This window comes from Canis lupus, chromosome 16, assembly GCF_048164855.1.
Source record: "Canis lupus baileyi chromosome 16, mCanLup2.hap1, whole genome shotgun sequence".
In the NCBI taxonomy this organism is placed as follows: Eukaryota; Metazoa; Chordata; class Mammalia; order Carnivora; family Canidae; genus Canis; species Canis lupus.
The window spans coordinates 59,312,023-59,330,491 of record NC_132853.1 but is presented as its reverse complement, the minus strand read 5'-3'; the positions used below and the strand labels follow the sequence as shown (position 1 = coordinate 59,330,491).

At 56.7% G+C, this 18,469-nt stretch overlaps 1 protein-coding gene across 1 annotated transcript in view; it reads left to right on the top strand.

Moving 5' to 3' along the window:
• Nucleotides 1–18,469, top strand: part of TBC1D16 (TBC1 domain family member 16) — a 67,775-nt gene that overhangs the window by 1,290 nt on the left and 48,016 nt on the right. The window contains exons 2-3 of the mRNA XM_072782154.1: nt 12,040–12,279; nt 15,264–15,852. Coding sequence (XP_072638255.1) covers nt 12,102–12,279; nt 15,264–15,852 — 767 coding nt within the window. The 5' untranslated portion in view covers nt 12,040–12,101. The remainder of the gene's footprint in view (nt 1–12,039; nt 12,280–15,263; nt 15,853–18,469) is intronic.

Genomic DNA, 18,469 nt, shown 5'->3' with positions numbered 1-18,469 from the left:
AGAGGCTTTTAAGAACCAGGAAAACTTTGGCAAACGAAAGGATTATTAAAGCAGGGATGTCCTTGGGGTGGTAACCAGAGGGTTTAGGAACAGCTGCCCCTTCTTGGTCTGGGGAGGCACATGTGTGCCAAACGCACTCACTGTGTTCTCTGTGGCTTGTGGACTGTTCGTGGCGAGCAGAATCTCAGGATAGCTGAAGAAAGTTCTCATCAGTGGAATTTTAAGAACCTTCAGCAGTGATGGTTGTTGTGTACGAACTTTCTGATTATTATTAAGTGAATTCACTTAATCCTAAAAACAAGCCCGTAAAGTCAGGACTGAGGTTATCCCCATTTTACAGATGGGAGCCCTGAGCCTTAGAGAAGTAGATTCCCCAAGTTCATGCACCTAGGACAGAACTGGAGGCCTCAGGCCCAGGAGGCTCCCACCCCAGAAACGGCGGCGCACGCCGCCTCCTCCCCTGTAACGGACACCTGCTGTTCACGTGCACACGCTCTTCCTGACCCCTCTTTTTGCAGCCAAGACAACATGGTTCGCTCTGCCTTATGATTGATAAAAAGCAAAGGAGTGGAGACGAATCCCATGTCACCACTGGCTGCTAATAACTGTTCTCTTTCGTCCAGAAACAACCTCCCGGGCCTTGTATAAAGGCATTTGAGAAGACAGCGGTCAGGTTTCCGCAGCCCACCTGTTTGCACAGGTCTCGCTGCCCTGGTTTGGGGGTGGCTCCGTGCAGCGCTTGCAAACGTGGCCTCCGAAGTAGATTGCCGGGTTCAGATACCTAGCCCGGTGCACTGTACCGGCTTAATTCCCCTGTGCCTTAGTTTCCCCATCTGTACAGCAAAGATGGTTCTACCTGCCTCAGAGGCAATGACCATCCAAAGCACCTAGTGCCCGGCACGTACCAAGTGTTTGTTACTTTTTAAAAATTTATTTAAAAAAAATTTAAAAAAATTTATTAATGACCATCATTTGGATTTATCCCGTTTAGCAAAATTCGTCAAAACATTTTGATTTTTTTTTTAGTTCCTTGTGTATGTGGTTTGTCCAGCGTGAGGCCGATCTGTGCAGAAGTGGTATTCACCACGTAGGTCAATTCACGCTCTTTGCTCTGTAACTTGGCTGACTGTTCAGGGACCACGGCCACCAGCTTGTCTGGCAACACAAATCTCAAGTAGAGATTTTACCTGGTCCACTGCCCCCTCCTCCCCAGCCCGAATTTTTATGGGCCTGAATCCTCTCATGTAAGATTAGCCAGGTGGCTTCTTTTTTTTTTTTTTTTAAGATTTTATTTATTTATTCATGAGAGACACCCAGAAGCAGAGACACAGGCAGAGGGAGAAGCAGGCTCCTCAAGGGGGGCCCAACATGGAACTCGATCCCAGGACCCCGGGATCACACCCTGAGCCAAAGGCAGAGGCTCAACCCCTGAGCCCCCCCAGGTGTCCCGGCCAGGTGGTTTCATACTGTGGGACAGCTGGGGGGAGGACAAGAGGACGGGCTTGCCCCTTGACAGTGAGGCAACTGTAGCAGCTGGGGCCCACGTGGCTTTTATTGATGTACATGGTATCGTACATCGTTGTGTTATATTTGTACAATACCGATGAGCGTTGATGAGCCCCGTGCACGGAAGAGAAAGCACAAGTCTGCAGTCTCCTTCTCCACCACCCCTGCCCCCCAATTCAGGGAGCTGGCGTAAGACGTCTTCTTCCTTTCACTTCAGTCGTGGTGGTTTTTGCTGTTGACCACCTGTGCGCCCCTTGGCACTGGATCTTGCGTCTTTAATAAATCTATTCTGATGAGCTGTCTAGTGATATCGGCTCTGAAGCTCGTCTTTTACTGCGTCTTCTGAACCAATATAGCCATCCTCAGAGAGGAGCAAGGTCCAGCCCCCAGAAGACTCCATGGGATGCCCCCGAAGCTGTCACCAGCCGGGATGGCAGGCCCTTCTCTTGCTGAGCCTTGGGCAGCCAGTCTGTCCAGGTGTTTTTTTTTTTTTTTTTAAGGTTTTATCCATTTATTCATGAGAGACAGAGAGAGAGGCAGAGCCACAGGCAGAGGGAGAAGCCGGCCCCATGCAGGGACCCCAGGATCACGCCCTGAGCCAAAGGCAGGCGCTAAACCGCTGAGCCACCAGGTGCCCCTGTCCAGGTGTTTAAAGTTGATGAATGTGATGAGCCACCAGTAAGGACCCACCTGACTGCAGGTACACAGGTGTGGCGGGGTCTTCCGTGCTCTCTCTGGATTGGCTACTGGAGAAACCACCATAATCGATCGGAGTGCAGCCCGAGCCCGTGTCTGCACTCACTTGCACACTTTGGTTTATGTGCTGGTTTTCCACACCGAGTGACCCTGAATTCAATAGCCTGATAAATTGGTCATTACACTCTCTGGCTTTCTGAAACTGGGGCAAAGGGCACGCTTAACGGATGTCATTTTACACTCTTTCGCTTTTCAATTTCTGTGACTAAAAAGCTTTCCCTGGGCAAGATCAACTGCATTGCTCTTCAGGGATATTGTCAATATATCCCCCCCCCGCACCCCCACCCCATTTTATTTTTGTTTTGTGGTGCATTCGATTCTCCTTTTCCACGGACAGAGCACCTCACCTCTCTGTATGAAAGTTTACAGGAGCGACGTAGCGTCAGGTGCACCTAACCCGCTGCAGGTCAGCTGTCAGCTTCCTGGCTGGATTTGCACCTTTCCTTGCTTTTTTGGGGGTTCAGTCCTTCCTTGTTTCTCGATCCTGGCTCATCTGCAAGGTCAGTTTCATCTCCCAGGCCCCATCGCCTCGGCTCTTTGGGGAGGAAATAACTGTTATGGTATTTGCTGTCAAGGGGGCACAAACAGCAGATGGTCTCTTGCTTGAGAGGCAGAGGCCTTGGGGTTTTCCAGGGAGTAGGTGATAATCAAAGTGACAGCTGGACAGCGGAAACAGTGAAGCTGGTTCCCCCCCCCCCCCCCGGGTGTCTGTGACTGTCTTGTCCTCTCGGCCTGTCAGAGGGCCTTTCCTGGTGGCCGTTGTCCAAGCCTCCAGCGCTGGGGTCTCTGGACCCCTAAGCTCTGTTTCTTCATTTTAAATACAAGTTGGCTCCTCGGGCCGCCTCCCTTGCATGCAGAGAGGCCCCGCCCACAGCGACCCTGTTTCTGGGTGACCGTCTTTTCAATGGGGATCCTGGATGTGATGTATGTGCCGGGGACACCTTTCTCTTCTACAATAATCCCGGCACGGCAGCCACGTGGAACCGACGCGTGTGAGGTGCAGCACAGCAGAGAGGACGGGTCGGGCCCGCCCCCAGGTGTCCTGTCTGGACGATGAGACTTGGAAGACCCAACTTCCCCACATCGTGCACCCCACAGATCGGGGCCCTGGCCCCGACTACTTGCAGGGTCCACATCACCCTTTGAACCACCAAGCTGGGGCTTCCCCGAAGGACATGGCGTGCACGCCTGGTCCTGGGGAGGGAGAGAGAGCTGGGGTCTCCTCCGAGGTGTGGTAGCAGCAGATGTTGTGTGTGGGGAAAACAATCCATGTTTTCGTGTGTCTGGCTCCTGTTTAAACAGCATCGCCTGTTCCCCGTGTTGATCCTTGATCCGGCTTTGAGAGCAAAGCAGAGGAACCGGTTTCTGGCTGCCACATGCCAGGTGGCCGGAGCTCAGGGCTTACTGCTCCTGAGCAGTCGGACGGTGACAGGGCCAGGTGGGCTTCGTCCCACCGTAGGTTCCCTTTAGTGTCCAGCCCCCGCCCCCCCGCTCCGGACCCGCCTCCCCCCGCTGCCGTGAGCGGCTGTCACGACGGGTGTGGGCTGCAGGGACTGGCAGCCCGTGAGGTGCCGGGACCCCATTTGCCCTGCCGACAGCTGCATCCCAGCCCCGAGCCAGGGTGGCCCGAGGCAGGTGTGCAGCTCAGAGCAGCGAACAGGGAAAGTCAAGCTCGTGCCTCTTAGGGTGGCTCAGGCTGCCCTATTTCTTTGGCCTTCCTGGGAAGGTTCTAGAAGAGAACTTTGTACCTTTGCTCCTATTTGTTTTTCTATTTGGCAACTGCTGGGGCCTTTTATGACCAGGACAGGAAACCAAGGCTCTGGGCAGAGAAGGCTGCCAAGGGCAGGCACTGGCGTGAGTGTGCAGCTTTCCTCTGACCCGTCTTGCTGCTCCCAGAGGGACATGGGGGCGCATGTCCCCCTCTCACCTGGCTCTAGGCCTGGGTCCTTATCATATTGCCTAAAACGTGGTTGCTCTGCGTGGGGATTTGACAGTCGGTGGGGGAGTTAGATGTCCAGTCTCTACCATGTCCTCACCATGGTGTCGTCAGCAGCAGAATGGTCCCCAAAGAGGTCCACGCCTGGACCCCGGGCACCAGGGATGAGGTTAGGTGATGTGGCACTAAGGTTGCTCATCAGCTGCCCTAGACGGGGGGATTGTCCTGGCTTATCCAATGGGACTGGTGTCATCCCAGCGTCCTTAAAAGCAGAAGAAGGGGGCAGAGGGTCAGTGTCAGAGCCATGTGATGGGGGAGGACCTGAGTGGCCACCACCGACTTTGAGGGTGGAGGGAGGGCCATGAGCCAAGGGCTGCGGGCGGGTTCTTGAGGCTGGAAGCGGCAGGGAAACAGATTCTCCCCCAGAGGCGCCGGAAGGGAGTCAGCCCTGGGTTTGAGCCTGGGGAGCCCCGGGGAGCCCTCCTGGCCTCCAGAACTGTGAGCTACTTTATTTGTGTTGCTTTAAGCTGAGAAACGTGTGGCGATTTGTTGCAGCAGCAGCAGCAGCCGTGGGCAACCACGCGCGTGGGCTGGACGTGCTTTCTGAAGGAGGCACACGGGTGACTGGTGTCTTTTCCGAGGGGGCCAATTCTTGATCCACGGGTGGCTCATTTCCGGCTGGCTCGTGGGTGACCTTGCCTCCGTCTCTGTCTGTGCAGGACGGCTCTTCCTCAGGTATAAATGCCCAGCTCCGGGGGATTGAATGCCGGGCAGGGGCGTCTCCACTTCGCCCCTGTACACGTCAGAGCAGAGCCCCCTGAGCTACCGAGGCCTCAGCTGCTTCAGGCCCGGGTCGTGGCAGGTGCTCCGGGGGCGTCCGTCCAGGAGCCAGTGCGGTTGGTGGAGGCCTGCTGCCCCCTGGCCCCGGCCCAGCAGCACGGCCAGTTCCAGACTGGACTGCGAAATAAACACCTGCCCACCTCCCCGCTTCCCGGATCCCCGCTCTCCAGCCACCCCCAAACCCCTCTCCTGGGCCCCCAGTGCCCCTTACCCCGTAGGCTGCGATGGGGGTGTGCCGAGAACCCACAGTTCTCAAAGGTGCTGGGGATGCTGCGGAGCAGAGAGGGCTTTCTGCTGGGGGGAGCCCCGTGTCACGAGCATGTGTGTGTTTTGAGGGGAGGCCAAGTTGTTCTGTCCTTTCGAATTACACACTAGCCTATTTTGCAAAAATCTGGCCCAACCTCAGTTGCCGACCACTCACAACAGCACAGAGCTCAGCTTGCGATCACGTCCCAGATGGCTAGAAACCAGCACTGGCATTTTTTACTTTATACCTTTTAAAATCATTACTTTTTTTTTTTTTTTTTTTTTTTTTTTTTTGTGCACCCAAACTGATGCTCATTCTAGATCTTGGCCTTAGTCCATCTTTCTGTTCCTCCGTGTGCCAGCAGGCTGGCATTGCTGTCCTTTCCATCAGCAAAAACAGAGCGTGTGGATCTTGATTGAAGGTGGCATTCTGTAGACACGTCATTCACCAGGGGACTTCTCAGAGATGTCTTGGACTCAGGAGCTTAGATCTAAAACCCACAAGAGTGACACGGGTATAACCATCTTAAAGTAGAAATATTAAGTGAACGCAAAAGAGGAAAATGACGTTTTTATTGTCGTCCAAGGATCTACCTTGAGCTGCCTCTCTATCCCCCTTCCTCTCGGGATTGGGGGACAGGCTCTGTAATATTGGTACAAAGTGCTTTTGAGCATCTCGGCTGCTATTTTGATTTCAATTAACTCCGAGTCCTTGCTGGAGGAAGTCGGGGAGCTGTCCCTGGCTGCCGGCTCCTCTCTGCTCCCTTTCGAGCTGGTTTTGTGTGTCTTTGGATCTCTGCGGACGGCGTTTCAAGATGGTTTTGCCCTCCCCCCCACTCTGTGCGAGGTATGATGAGAATAAGTAATACGCGGCCGGAGGAAGACCCCGGATCCATGGAAGGGGACCTGGGCCTCCTACCAGCTCAGAGTTCCGTGCCCAGGAAGACTTTCTGGAGCACAGCTTTCTGGTCTCCCGGGAGGGGTGGCTGTCTTTGCTCCTTCCCGCCCCCGTGGGACACCAGGTCCCTAGGGTCGTGGGCCTAAACTGCTCTGCAGGTTGTGAGTAAGGAGCACTCAAGGTCATGCATCTTGTGGATTCAAGGACACCGGGAAGATCCCCGGCAGGTTGTGCAGCCCTTGCCAGGCCCTGGCATTGCTGCTGGCAGCTTCCCTCGGCCTGGACATCCGAGCTCCCTTTGTCACCCTGCCGTCGCTCGTCCTGCCTTAGCTCCCTGCCTGTCTCTTGCCTCCATCCACGAGTCCACCCTCAGCCTGGCTTCTTTGGGTGCATGTCTTCTGGTCTCCACCCTTTTTTTTTTTAAATTAATTGTATTTTTTAGAGGGTTTTACTTTTACAAAAAAAAAAAAAAAAGGCAGAAAGTACAGAGAGTTGTCAATATATCCCTCTCTAGTTTCCACTATTCTTATTTTTCATCCCAGTAAAGTATCCGTAGCATGGTGACCACTCAGGCCATTCTGAAGTGTGCGGTTTTATGGCATTGGGACCGTTCACATCCTTGTGCCGCCGGGCCCCCCATCCAGCAGGGGAGCTTCTGCAGCCTCCCCCCACCCCGCCCTGCTCCTCCCACTCGGCTCCCCTGGGTGCTGCCCGCCGCCCAACCCCACCTGGCCCCTTCCCCGCTGGCCCTTCCCTGCTGCTGCCCGCAGCCCCCCTCTCCCTCCCGCTCTCCTCCGAGATTCACATCTGCGTGGCTTGTGTCACGACGTCGCCTCTCCTGGATCTGTGCCCCACTCTGGACACCTTGTCTACCTCCAAATTTCCTCTTTTTTAAAGGACACTAGCTGCCCTAATGGCCTAATTCCAACTTAATCACTCCCGTAAAGACCTGTCTCCATTCAGTCGGAGGTGCTGGGGGTTCGAGCTTCAACATATGATTGGGGGGGCTGGGGGGGACACACACTTCAACTCATTAACACGTTGGAAAATGCACGTGTGATACTATGACTGAAAGAAAGACCCCGTGTCATCCCAGCGGGGAATCTCTGGTTTTCTTTAAGGTAGACATGGAACATAGGGGAAAACACGCAATGGTTTCAGGTCCCGTGATTGAAGGAATTGATGTTTTTTATACTTCTCTGAGCTTGTTTCCTACTTAACAATAACAAAAAGCATTAAAAAATAGGTCAAGGACTCTCTCCAAGTGCAGTTTGATAGAGAGCAGAGGTTGGGAACCAGGTCTAATTTCAACGAAATTGGCTCACAGAGCAACAAACACACTTAGAGGAGAAGTGAGAGGTGTCCGAAGAGTGTGCGTATACCTGCGGGTGGTGTTTGACGGACACCCCCAGGCCGCGGCCTCCTGGGGCTGGGGGGACTGTCCCCCGCCCGCCCGGGTGGCTGGGGTGGGAGGGGAGCCGAGCTCTGAGCACAGAGTACAAAGGTCTCGGGTGCCAAGCTTTTCCGCTCACTGAGTGACCTGAATGCTCGCCACCTGTTTTCTCGTTTCCAAAACCGCGCATTTAAGGAGGCTGCGCGGCTGCCAGAGCCGCAGTGACACCGAGCATCAGATCCGTGTCTGGCGTGTGGGAAAATGCTGGATTGTGAGCACTGGTATTTTGGGATCCCCTTCAAATCTTCCAGCACATTCTTTTGATTATCCTCCACGGTGGCAAACATCTTCACTTAAAAGACGGTTTGGTTTTTAGAATCAGCTGAGAGTTGTTTGCAGCCCAGTCTGGCGGTTAGACGGATTAAGTAAGGAATACCATTGGAGGCCCCACAGGAGATGGGGCTCCAGCCTCGCCCACGCGGAGGCCACGAGCCCTGCCATGTGGCTGGTCCCCACTGAGATGCACTTAATGCAAAACAGACACCAGAGTCTGCAGGCCCAGGGAACGTAAAGCAGCCCATCGATCATTTTTTTCATATTGATTATGTGCCGAAATGATACTGTTGGGGACATAATGAGTTAAATGAAAGTATATTACCAAAATTAATCTTCCTCATTTCTCTTTACTCTTAAGAAATGTGGCTAGTAGGATATTTGAAATTTTGTATGTGGTCGAATTATATTTCTACTGGGCAGCGACGGTCTTGGAAAGAAGAGAGTTCTGTTTTTGTACGGTTCATTAAGTGACCTTGTAATCCTGGAATGATTCTTGAATTCTAAAAATGTTCTGGATAACAGAATCTTCTTTAGAATAACAATATAGTTTTTCTAGATAGTTGGACGGTCGACGCACGTTGTGACGTGTAGGTGCCCGTGTGTTGTTTTTTTTTTAAAGATTTTATTTATTTATTTATAGAGATGCAGAGAGAGAGAGAGAGAGGCAGAGACACAGGCAGAGGGAGAAGCAGGCTCCATGCAGGGAGCCTGACGTGGGACTCGATCCAGGGTCTCCAGATCACGCCCTGGGCTGCAGGCGGCGCTAAACCGCTGCACCACCGGGGCTGCCCCGGTTTTTTTTTTTTTTTTTTTAAAGAGTTTCTCATACGAGGGGTGTTGCGCGCCGTGGCGTGCATTCGAAATTCAGACAGTAGAACCGGGGGTGAGAGACAACGAGTGGACATGCCCTCGACCTGGAGAGGCCAGGAAGGCCTCCCAGAGAGGCTGCCTGTTGGCGGTTTGGGTGGAAAGGAGCTGATTATCCAGAAAGTGGTCCGAGGGGTCGGCTATCTGCAGCCCATGGGCCAAATTCAAGCCTTCTGCTTGTTTTATAGCCTTCGAGCTAAGAATGGGGTTTTGTATTTCTAAATGGTTGAAAAAAATTGAAAGGAGCGTTTTTTTGAGTGTGTGACACGTGGAGATTTGTGAGATTCAGGCCAGAGTGTCTAATAACCAAGTCTCACTGGGTCACAGACACACCTACTGGTTACGGTCTGTGGGGCTTTCACACTGTGGGACACAGATGATTACTATCGGGTGCTCCTCAGAACCAGCTTGCCGCCCCCTAAGCTGAGGGGCTGAGGGGTCATTGAAAGTGTTGAGAAGGGTGGGTTTGGGAGAGCCGCTGGATTCGGGGCCCCGGATGTGGCCAAGAGCAAGTGACGTCCTTGGCTTGTGGCCGGGGAGGTGAGGGTCCCAGGTGGGATTTTCAGGGTGATGCCAATATTGGGAACCTCAGTGAGTAGAGAGAAGGGAGTGATGGATCTTTCTAGGTAAAGATGCAGATAGGGGAAGGGTGCTGTCCGGCTGCAGGAAGCGGTTAGAAGAATCCTGTGCTTGGGAGAGTTGATGCCCTTTTTGGGGAGACCTGAGAACAGAGTTGGGGGCACAGAAGGGGCCCTTAGAGAACCAGGTGGGCTGAGGATCGACGTGGCCCCGGACCGGCCAAGGGCACACTGAGACCGCCCTTCCACCCCGAGAGCCTGTGCAGAGAGAACCTCACTTAGGGGGCAGCCCTGGTGGCACAGCGGTTTAGCGCCGCCTGCAGCCTGGGGTGTGATCCTGGGGTCCCGGGATCGAGTCCCACATCGGGTTCCCTGCATGGGGCCTGCTTCTCCCTCTGCCTGTGTCTCTGCCTTTCTCTCTCTCTGTGTCTCTATGAATGGATAAATAAAATCTTTAAAAAAAGAAAAAAAAGAAAAAAAAAAGAACTTCACTTAGGGAAGGCTCTGGATTTGGGGAGAAGCATACAAAACGCGGTAAGCCCAAAGTAACTTGATGGTTCAAAAACTTGCTTCATTGTGGTAAAATATACATGATATAAAAACGTACCATCTTAACCTTTGCTAAGTGCAAGGTCAGTGGCATTAGGTACATTCACACTGTTGTGGGACCATCACCACCATCTGTCTGTGTCAGAACATTGTCATCGGCCCAAACTGAAACTCTGGCTCCAAAACACTAACGCCCCATCCCCTCTGCTCCCCCGGCCCCTGTACGTTCTCTCTCTATGATGCTGACGACTCCAGGGGCCCCGTGTAAGTGAAATCCTACGCCGTTTGTCCTCCGTGGACGCTGACCTCACTGAGCACCGTGTCCTCAGGACCCATCATGCCATAGCAGGTGTCAGAGTGTCCTCCCCCTTTTTTTTTTAAATTTTTATTTATTTATGATAGTCACAGAGAGAGAGAGAGAGAGGCAGAGACACAGGCAGATGGAGAAGCAGGCTCCATGCACCGGGAGCCCGACGTGGGATTCGATCCCGGGTCTCCAGGATCGCGCCCTGGGCCAAAGGCAGGCTCCAAACCGCTGCGCCACCCAGGGATCCCTGTCCTCCCCTTTTAAGGCTGAATAATATTCCGTCAAGTGGACGGACCATACAACAGAGTATTCATTTATTCATTTAATTTCTTTTTTAGTTTCAGAGGTAGAGTTTAGTGATTCCACTGCTGCATATTTATTCATCCCTTTAATATTCATCCATCAACAATTTTATCACATTGGCTTCCACCTTCATTTGTTTTCCTCCCAAGAGGGGAAGGTGAGGTCCCTCTGCGGATGCCCCCGGCCGGTGAAGCCGGCGCGCACCCCTCCCGGGATGGTCTGAGTCTCAGACACTCGCCCTCTCTGACCCAGGGAGGCGTGGCTCTGCGCTCCCACCCGTGGCTCTTTCCACGGCTCAGTGGTGGTCTGCGTTCGGGAGCTCGGCCAGTGGGAAGCGTCTGGTTCATGTAGCGAGAGCCTAGGCCTTGGATTGTTGGGCCTTTGGCTCAAATAAAAATTGCCTTCAGCCTGTCTACTGGGTGTTGGGCTTTTGTTTGAGCCTGAGAATTCTTCCTTTTTATCAGCTTTTTGGTTAACTCTTCTGTGAATCATTCTGCTCCTTTTTGTCAGTGAGACTCTAGGAGTTCTGTATATATACTGGATCTCATCCTTTCATTTCTTGTTTATTTTATTTTATTTTATTTTAGTTTATTTATTTATTTATTTATTTTAAGAACTTTATTTTATTTATTTTTTTTTTTTATTCATGATAGACATAGAGAGGTAGAGACACAGGCAGAGGTAGATACAGGCTCCATGCAGGGAGCCTGATGCAGGACTCGATCCCTGGACCCCAGGACCATGCCCTGGGCCAAAGGCAGGCGCTAAACCGCTGAGCCACCCAAGGAACCCTTTATTTATTTATTTTTAAAGTTTTTATTTATTTAAGTAATCTCAACACCCTACGTGGGGCTCGAACTCTTGACCCCGGGGTCGAGAGTCACATGTTCCTCCGACAGCGCCGGCCCGGCACCCTTCTCGTTTATTTTTTTTTTTAAAGAACAAGTTGTAGACAGACTCTGTCCTTCAAATACTGCTTGTGACACCCTTCCCAGCTGAGATGACCCATTGCATGTCGGGACATCAGGCTGGGCCTGGGGGCAACAGGGTGCGGGCGGTGGAGGAGGCCGGGAAGGATGGGATGGAGGACAGAGGACTCTCCCTGGGAAGCACGGTGAGACTTGTTGGCATAGACGTAGGGGTAAAAACAGAGCAAAGAGAAGTCTGGAGGTTTTCCGAGATCGCTGTGGGGGAGCAGAGCCCTCTGATGGGTGGCTCTCACCAGCATGGTTTGGCCTCCGGGGGACGTTTGCAATGGCTGGTGACATTGTTGGTGGGCACAGTGGAAAAGGCACTGCTGGTGACGCCCAGTGGGTGGAGGCCAGGGTAGCCTCGACCACAAAGAACGACCTGGCCCCAAACGTCCCTGGTGCCACGGCCTAGAACCGAGCGTGCCCTACACGGTGGTTAGGGACCACCATCCAGTTCAAGCTCCCTGGTGTGAGCAGGACACAGCACCAAGGACACTTGGCCCAAGCCCATGACCTTGGCCTGAGGCGCCTCGTCTGTATCCCTCTCCCACAGCCACGTCTGGACGAGCCCCGCCTGGGCCGAAGCGTGCGGAGGATGGAAACACTCCCCCGGCAATGTCTCTGGGCCGCCTCCTTCGCCGGGCCTCCTCCAAAGCCTCGGACCTCCTGACCCTCACCCCGGGCGGCGGCGGCGGGCCCCCCTCCGTCCTGGATGGGGAGATCATCTACTCCAAGAATAATATCTGCGTGCACCCCCCAGAGGGGCTGCAGGGGCTGGGGGAGCACCACCCAGGTGAGCCCAGGAGACGGGAGGGCCTGGGGGGGTGGGGTGGGGGGAGATTAACATGCAAATGAAATAAAACAGTCCATTTGCTCTGGTGGGGGGTGCAGATTTGGAATCCTCGGCCCCGTTTCTTTCTTTCTTTTTTTTTTTTTTTTTTTAAGATTTTATTTATTTATTCGAGAGAGGGAGAGAGAGAGAGAGGCCGAGACACAGGCAGAGGGAGAAGCAGGCTCCGTGCAGGGAGCCCGATGTGGGACTCGATCCCGGGTCTCCAGGATCACACCCTGGGCTGAAGGCAGTGCTAGACCACTGAGCCACCCGGGCTGCTCCTCGGCCCCGTTTCTTTCTAAAGTAACCAAGCCTCAGCTGCGGAAAGCTTTCGTGTCCCTTCCCCATCTGTCCTAATTTCCCCATCTTCGAAGGGACCAGTGACCTTTAACTTACACACATGGGATGGGACGGTTTAAGGGGAATCAGCCTCAGAAGACAGTAGGTCGCTACAGGGCGGCTGGGAGCAGGGGACTCCCCCCCCCCCCCCCCAGCAGCAGGGAGAGAAGCGGGCCACCGTCCTCTGTCCCCTGTGGCAGGTGCACGCCGCTAGCCCTAGGACATGGCTGCTGCTTCCTTCCCGCAGCCCCGGGGGCTGGGAGGAGAGGAGAACGGGGTGCAGCGTCGTACGGGCCTGGCGATCTGGAGACATGGAAACCACCAGTCCTGTCCCCGCCTGCCCCCTAACCCCACTGGTTCGAAATTAGGGAAGAGAACTCAGCGCCGGAGTCTGTGGCAGGGAGACGTAGGAACCTGGGGCCGTGCCCGGGACACCCCAGCGCCGGGGCCTTCATTAGCCCGGGGTGGGACACTTTTCCTGTGGCCACAGCGACGTCGCTCTTTGGTGCCAAGTCACAGAGAGAGAAACTGCGTGTTTTTTCAGGGCTCAGGCTGTATCCTGAGCCCTGCAGTGGCGACGGCTGCCCTGTGCACTGCGGGGCTGCGGGTCACGGCGCACAGCAGAGCTTCTCCTCCAGGACGTCGACCGCAGCGGTCCCCAGGCAGGGGCAGATCTGAGGCTCTCAGATCGGGTCAGAGCAGCCGGGCTCTCACCCCGGGGCCGGGCGGGGCGGTGGTTCTCTCAGGCCTGCTGCCCATGGGGACAAAAGAATGGGCTAGTGATACCCCAGTCCTGTGTGGCCCTTCGTCGCTTGTGCAAATGACTTGCCACAAATAAATGGACTGCTTTCTTTTGTTTGCATGTTAACCTCATCAGAGTGCCCGGAGCCCCGGGCAGGCCCCCCCCCCCCACCTTTTTTTTTTTGAACGAGAAGGCTGGTACTCCGAGAGGCTGGGCCGCTGCCAAGGCTAGCCCCGGGTGGAGGTGTGGCAAGGGCAGGCTCCGGGCAATCCCCACGCTTCCCCAGGCTGCTGGGGGATGCGCAGGGCCCCCAGGGCAGGTGCAGCCTGGCCACAGCCTGGGGACTTGCCCACCCAGCGCAGACAGAGGCCCCACAGCAGATGTCAAGACATCTAAAAGTCATAAATCACAATCAAGTCTGAGCACGTTACTGTATGCAAGTTACATGTCAACAAAAGACTGAATAGATTAATTAAAAGGAAGTTTAGATTATGTTAATGAACGAGTCCTACCTTGGTAAGGCTATCTTTATAGTCACCCGGAGGGTCAGGTGCGGATTTGGAATCATCGGCCCCAACAGGCTCCAAAGCAGGAGACCCGACCTCACTTTGTCTTTCCTGCACTAGGAGGGACCTCGGGCTCCCACGTGTGGACACCCCAGCCCGTCCACAGCCCCCCAGACAGCTCAGGAGCGGGCCCTGGAAGCAGAGCCTGGACTGTGTGGACAGGGAGTCCCAGGGTCCTGCCTCCCCGGAGGGTGCTCTAGAAGGGGGTGCAGGCTCTGGGTGGCACGTGGCCGTGCCTGACCCCAGGGCCAACTCTGAGGATTGGAAGAGGACACAGAGGTTCTAGGTCGGGCCTGAGAGTGGTAGCTCTTTGGGTCTAAATCAGAAAGGACCACACAGCCTTGGGAGAGCTTTGTGGGGATGCTGTCGTGCTGGAAGGCTGGGTGGGGGTCAGGGGCAGAGGCCTGGGGCTCCCTCACCAGTCCCGAGCTGCAGAATCTAAGCGCGTGGCCTCACCTGCACCCCACCGTTACCACTGAGTTTCCTGGCGTCCTCTGGAGACGGGAGAGGGGCTCAGGAGACTCTGGTGCGGGTCCTCAGAGCCCCGAGGGATGCCAGGGCCCGGCCCCTGCCCCCGGGGGCTTTCCAGAGTGGAGACCAGGAGCCCTGGGCACCTGGCCCATTAGGTCCAGGAACCAGGACATCCAGAGGTGGCAGGAAATGCTCCCCCCCGCCCCGGCCGGCCTGCAGGCTGAGCATTTGGGACCCCAGAGAGCCTGCCCGCTGGCTGCAGCCTGGAAGGGGGCCGCTCTGCTGGGTCCCTGGCAGCAGCCTGGTGCCTGACATCAGGGACGGCCCCTCCTTCCGCAAAGCTGAGTTGAAGAAGACACGCTGAGAACACAAGTGGCCGTGAAAGGCCCCACACCCCTGTCTGGGTTTATTTTATATGAAACAGAAATAAGGTCCGCAGCCTCCACTGCTCCCAGCCATGGTGAAGCGAGGCTCCCAGGCACCCCAGACCTGGAAGCTGGCCACAGGCGGAAAAGCCCTGGGGCCACCACCCCGTGGACAGGGTGGGGCAATGAGCTGGACGGGACTCCCCGTGCATGGAAAGTGACAACAGGTCACTGCCTGGGGGCCCGGGGCCCCCGAATCTGCTCGGAGGTGCTAGCAGGTGCCCACAGCTTTCACTCGCCTCAGGCCTGAGCGCACCCCCGGCCGCGTTGTGCTGGGGCCGGGCTGTGTGTGCAGCCTGGGGGCTCTCCACGTCCTTGCTGACCAGGGCCGGGCCTCCGCCACGAGCCATGGCGGCACGCGCATCGCCGTCCCTAACCGGCCTGTCCTCCTGACCCTCCCAGGCTACCTGTGCTTGTACATGGAGAAGGATGAGCTGCTGGGGAGCACCCTCATCCTCACGTGGGTCCCCAACTCTCGGATCCAGAGGCAGGACGAGGAGGCGCTGCGCTACATCACCCCAGAGAGCTCCCCCGTCCGCAAGGCGCCCCGCCCGCGGGGCCGGCGCGCCCAGAGCTTGGGGGCCCCCCACCAGGCCTCCCCCACGGAGCCCAGGCCCGCCCTGATCCCCAGAGACGCGGACGCCCTGGGGGTGGCGCAGAGTGTCCCAGACGCCGTGCGTGTCAGCCCCTCCCCGCCTTCCGAGGACGGGGACAAGCTGGCCCGGGGCTTGGGGATGGCCCCGCCACCCGCGCACAGCGACTCCGGGATCTTGTCGGCGGTCAGTTCGCAGGACGGGACGGAGGAGGGGCGGGAGCCGCGGCCCGAGGCGGGCGAGGAGGAGGGCTCCCTGGAGCTGTCGGCCGATGGCGTGAGCAGGGACAGCTCCTTTGACTCGGACTCTGACGCCTTCTCTTCACCCTTCTGCCTGTCGCCCATCAGCGCCGCCCTGGGGGACAGCGGCAGCTCCGTGTTCCTGGACAGCGAGAGCGGGTGAGTCCCAGTCTGACCCCAGGCCCGCCGGGGCCTCCTGGGGAGCAGCTCCCTGAGTGCTGAGGGGGGCCTGCCGGGGTCCCGCGCTCCCCAGGCCTGGGCCTCGGCGCCCGGGTCCCATCACTTGATGCCCCCCCGAGGCGATGGTGAAGGACGCGCATGGGGGGTTCCACCTCTGTCCCCTGTCCTCCTAAGCCTTCCCTGCCAGGTCTGACCTGCCCCGTAACCCAGACTAGACCCCACGGGACCAGGCCCTGGGCATCCTGGTGTCCCCTGTTCCCATCCCTGGGGGGACAGTAGATTGTCACCCATCCCACAGCCCCTGCAGATGGCACACTCGGAGACTCCCGGCTGGTGGCATAAGGCTTTGTGGCTGCAGCCAAGGCAGGCACGTGGCCCAGCCTCCTGGCCGCGGGGGATCCTTAGCCCTTCTGCCCAGACCCTTGAGCTGTGAGAGGCTGGAACAGGGTCCTGGCGGGAATGTGGGTGGCATTCCCTCCGCAGCCGGAGCGCCCAGGTTACCAGGTGCCTGGGCACATGGGCAGCCTCGCTGGCTCAGGCCACACGGGCAGGGGCTGGCTGTGGCAGGAGTTACCTCGCCCTGGGGTGCACCTGGCGGGGTAGGGTCATCGCAGCATCACTAGGGGGCCTCACAGGGCTGGGTGGGCACAAGGCTCACGAGCAGGGGCCTGGCGCTAACCCAGAGTGGCCAGGACAGCACGGGCCAGGCCACCCCTGATGTGGGCAGCCCCTGCCTGTGGCCTGGCTGTGGTGCTCACTCTCCTTAGATGTCCAGGTACACGGTGGTGGTCATGCTCCTAAGCACTGACTCAGCAGCACAATGATTGAACTCGAGCTGGGAGCCGGGCTCGTGCTGGGGGTGGATGGTCCCAGCCTTGCGTGGGCAGCAGGCCTGTGTGGCACGATGACTTACGCTTATGACGCTCGCGACCGCCCCAAACCCTGGGAGGCGGGTCCTGACATTACCCCCGGGTGTAGAAAGGGAAAGCGAGGCACAGAGAGGTTATTGAAGCTGCCGGAGGTTACAATGCCAACAGGCCTGTGGAGCCGAATTTGAACCCAGACCCGGAGGACACGAGGTCACACGGGACGGACATAAGCCAGGGAGCAGAGGAGAAGGAAGTCGAGATGGGTTCTTACCCGGTGTATCCCCTCAATGAGCTGTGGTCGTCAGAGCCGAGGGTGGACTGATAACCTTTGTCTCAAGCCTTGGAGGGCGCGCAGGACCCAGGTGGGGAACAAGCTCAAGCCTGGCTTCCCACGCACAGCTCGGTCAGAGCGCCCCTGCCGGTGCCCCTGCCAGCGCAGGAGCCGTGCAGGGGCCCAGCACCCAGGGCCCAGGTGGAGGGACAGGGTCCGAGCTCCCATCTTTACTGTGACTCAGGTGTTCTGGGCCCAGCCTGTGGTCACATGGCTGAGGTCTTAGTGGCAGAACCAGGATCGGGGCCTGGCATAATGGGCCCCGTGGGCGCCTGATCGTGGAAGAGCTTGGATTTGGGAATTCGGGAGACCTGTTGGCAAGAGCGCCGTGTCTTCTTGGAGCCTCATCTCCTCGTTGGTCAGATGAGGACAGTAACACCCGTTTCATGGGGTCACTTTTTTGCCTCCTGTCTGCCTTGCTGGGTCCCCACCCCGGCTGCCCCTGAGAATGTCCCAGGGGACCTCATATACGCTTCTCAAGCCCAGGCAGTTCCCGATGCTTCCAGAGCAGCCCTGGGACACGTGTGACAATCTCAGGGCTGAAGATGGGGATGTTGTCGGCTTCTGGCGGGCGGACAGGGAAGCTGCTGAGCGCCTCCCAGGTCCCGGGACAGCCCCACCCCATGACAGAGCCATCCTGCCCACCTGTCTCAGCGCTGAGAACCCTTCCGAGACAGTCGGGGCGGCCCCGGCATCAGGAAATTGTTTTGTTTTCCTAATTGTGCTAAGATACACACAACATGAAATTTGCCGCCGCAGCCATTTAAAATTGTACGATTCGGTGACGTTTCATGCACTCGGGGTGTTGTGCAACAGAGACCACAGTCCAGATCCGAAACTCTGTCCTCACCCCCAAAAGAAACCCCATCCCCACTAGGCCGCCACTCCCCGTTCCCCCTCCCCCAGCCTCCAGCCCCGGCAACCACTAACCTGCCTCCTGCGTTGATGGACTTGCCTGTTCTGGACGTTTCCTGTGGAAAGGAAAGTGGAATCATACAATACATGGCCTTCTGTGTCTGGCTTCTTCTGCTGAGCGCGATGTCCATGCCGTGGCACGTGTCAGGACCTCCTTTTCGTGGCTGACTATGAATTCCCGTGGTTGGACGTGACGGCCCCACTCTGAGCCGCGTGCAGACCCCCGAGCCAGAGCAGCGGGCATCTCTGGGTGCAGGGGCTGGGCTCCTGCCTCAGGAGGCCTTTCTGTGGGGAGCGCCTCGGGAGCCGTAATTTTGCTTTGCAGACCCCGGCCCCACACGGTTTCATCAGGGGTCGCCCGCTTGCTCAGAGCCGCTTCACGGACGGTGTGCCGATCTCTGGGTGTGCGCCCCAGACAGCAGTGCGGGCCACGAGGGGCCTCAGCCACCAGAGTCCCCGCAGTTCCACGATGCTCGCTCTC